The sequence below is a fragment of the Gavialis gangeticus genome, unplaced genomic scaffold (genome assembly GCF_001723915.1).
Source record: "Gavialis gangeticus isolate Ggan-Ray unplaced genomic scaffold, GavGan_comp1, whole genome shotgun sequence".
In the NCBI taxonomy this organism is placed as follows: Eukaryota; Metazoa; Chordata; order Crocodylia; family Gavialidae; genus Gavialis; species Gavialis gangeticus.
The window spans coordinates 50,989,963-50,993,319 of record NW_017729033.1 but is presented as its reverse complement, the minus strand read 5'-3'; the positions used below and the strand labels follow the sequence as shown (position 1 = coordinate 50,993,319).

At 34.4% G+C, this 3,357-nt stretch overlaps 1 protein-coding gene across 1 annotated transcript in view; it reads right to left on the bottom strand.

The window, feature by feature from the left end:
- Positions 1-778: 778 nt before the first annotated feature.
- Positions 779-3,357, bottom strand: part of PCDH7 (protocadherin 7) — an 85,123-nt gene continuing 82,544 nt past the window's right edge. Inside the window, exon 2 of the mRNA XM_019526365.1 lies at positions 779-2,044. Coding sequence (XP_019381910.1) covers positions 1,967-2,044 — 78 coding nt within the window. The 3' untranslated portion in view covers positions 779-1,966. The remainder of the gene's footprint in view (positions 2,045-3,357) is intronic.

Here is a 3,357-nt window from a genome sequence, read left to right as displayed (position 1 = left end):
GTTTGGGTGACTAGAGATGCTGGTGGATCCATGCAAAATGGCTGGAAAAGTAGCCTAAAAACTAAAGAAGCTGGAGAGCTAGTGGTAGTTCTAGTTTTGATGGTTTCCTATGATGCTTTTGACCAACCCATCACAGCAAGGACAGGCACTATTTTTTCTTTTTTTCTCCATTTTCTGTCTTGTTTTATTCTCTCTCACTCTCTTTCTGTCTCCCCTCATTTCTTATTTCTTTAGCTCTTCATTTTGCTTATTCGCTTCTGTACTTTATAGCTATATATTCTATTCAGCATTACTGCAGCTTATGATGCCTTTCTGTATCAGTAATTTTTTAAATAAACAAAATATGTATATAAAAATATGAAGCAATTCAAAAAAGAATGAATTGTTATTATTATTTTAATTTTGCCTATTGATTTTGCTTACAGAAAAAAATCAATACATTAGAAGTATACAGACTTTGATAATATGTTCTTAATACAATGAAGAGGTCAAAACCTCTACCATATCAGAAATTCCACCACTTAATATTGATTATCACACGTGGAGAAAGGGGCAGACAGTTCCAAAAAGATAGACCCAAAAGGTGAGCTAATTCAGAGTTAGATGCATAGAAACCAAAAGGAAAGATGTAGTCCTCAACGTTGTAGTTCCAAAGGCATATTGAGAAGGCAGGTAATAGAATATATGAATCATTAATAATAGAATACAACATAGTTTTCTCATACAACTATACCAGATTTAGACCAAAAATTGGAATAAACCAAAGTTACACCTTACAGTTCAGCAGAGAAGCAGTTTGAAACATTTATTAATACTTAATTATTTCCTGTTTTCTGTTACTTAAGATAAAGATGAACGATGTGACTCTAACACTTAAGCACAGAGTATTCAGCCTTATTAACCCTCACCCATGTCATAAAATAATGTAATAACATTGTGGTGTCCAAATATATTTTTTAATCTCTTGGGTACCAAAATATAGTCTTTGTATTTATATGATATATTTAGCTTAACATGGACTAGAAATTTAAGAAGAATCACCTATCATGAAGTTTTCATTTAAACAAATGAAAATCCTTTCTCTGTGCAGTTGCTCAAATCACAGGAAGGTCATTTCTTTTCAATACTTCAGAGTGTCTTATCCATATGGATTACTCAATGTTTCTTAATTAAAGTAAAAAAAAATAGAAATGTTAAAGAATGATTTCTGGGTATGTGACAGCACCATATAGCATATTTTGGTTTCTTCTGCATATATAATTTGAATTCCTTTTGCAGCCATTTCTCAGTAAAATCCAGAAGATATCAAGCTTCTTCCCCTCTTCAGGTAGTTCAAAGATTTTTTTAAAATGGGACTGTATCTGGTTTTCCAGGAATTCAGTTCTGAGGTATAGGTTCCATGTTCTTTGTTGATCTAGCTTCTCCTCAAGTTTATATTTCTTTTCCCTCAACACCCCATAATAAGATGCTCATGTCAACCACAGAAAATTCAACTCATCCCTACCCAGTGCCCAGTTACTAATTGAAGGAATAATCTGATCAAATTCAGTTGCAACATTTCAATGCTTTCAAAGACAGATTGAAGGCAAAATGTCTTGTTCTCCAGGTCATACTTAGGTCCTAAGTAAGCATTTGTTCCTCCATAGATGATGACTTCAGTTTACAAAACCTTTCTCACATCCCTTCATTTTCAGTTTTGAAATCTTGAATCAGTTCAGAAACATCCTGAATACATCCAAGAGGTAATCTGAATCTCTTGTTTGCACAATTCTTTGTTTTAATAATCCAAAATTTTGACTTATATTTATTTTGTTTTGTTCTGAAAAAAGAGCTTTGCTTTGAATGTCCTCCTAGTTCCGCAGTGGCCCTGCCTCCTGGGAATCGATTTCTTAATATGGCAATAAGCAGGGTTCACATGCTTTATGATCCAACACACATTGGAGTTGGAGCTTCATTTATAAATATTTCACTTACGAGCATATACATTCATTTTACACGATTCCTCAATGTGGCCAGGGGACTGCGTAGTCTGCACTGTATCCACCTATAAAAAATACAAAAATATATGTCTGCTTACCGGGATGTGAGCAGGGTTTAGCTACCCTAATCCTATAGCATGGATTTCCCGACTGAACACAGAGAATCCTCTTCTCTTCATTAAGTCCAAGCATACTCCATAAGATAACTACATTACAATGAAAATAGTCATAACAATGTAACATACTATTTAACAGTATAAGGATCATTTAAATCAAACGCAGAAAGTCCAGTAATAGACTGGTTTTATAGCACACAGCAGGAGAATTGTGCTAAGTTCTGCTTCCTTCACATCCTTAGCTATTATTCCTGCACCTGCTTTGTCACAGAACTAGAAACAATATGAATCTTCCAAGTATCAGTGACTAACATTGCTGTCTCTCCCCAAAAGATTTAAATTAGTGGTACAGTGGGTCACTAATATTAGGTGACTTAGAGAAGCAAAGTTAAAATAGGAACGTTAGAGAGAAGAAAAGACAACTGTGGAAGGCAAAATCGGAAATGCAACAATGCCCTGTGATACTGAGCAATGCTGTGAAAGTGCAGAGCACTATAAAAGTGCCATGTATTAAGTACTGCCTTTATACTGCAAGATGCATATAAAGAAAATGAATAATTAATGGGAAATGGGTTTCCTTGAAGTGTTACAATCAGTATGAGATAAATGATGCAGCAAAAAGACATGCATGTCTAATATTAAAAGAAAACCATTTCTATCCAATATGTAGTTAAAGAACAATTATTAAAATATCATTCAAAAACAGTTCATCCTTCTAAAAATACTAACCCTGAAATTCTGTCATGCACAAACATGTCTTCCAAAAAGATCAGTTAAGATCCATCATGTACCTTATTTTTCTTGATTTGGGGGGTTTCGTGTGTGTGTGTGTGTGTGTGTGTGTGTGTGTGTGCGCGCGCGCTCATTTTGCACCCCTCAGAGTTTATTTCTTAAACTGTAGCTTCTTAATGGAATGTGAAACTCTACCTAGTCCATTACATATAATGCAAGGTTAGTCCCAATTTACATAAATACAAGAGAACAATATCAAGCATCTCAGAGAAGTAATATTTTCTTTATGAATACAATCTATGAGACTCAAAAATGTGCTCAAATAAGTACCGTCTGTTCCCCAATCTAAATGCGATCTTTTTACAAAAAGCCATCTGGGACAAGCATGCAAAACACTCTATCTTGGTTGCAGCAGAAATGTATTTATGTCTTAGTAAAATGTTTCAATGCCATTAATTCAATTATCAAGCGCATCTTTTTGTGCTATCAGAGGTAGCACCTTTAAGCAAAAACGTTGGATGCTGAAATAT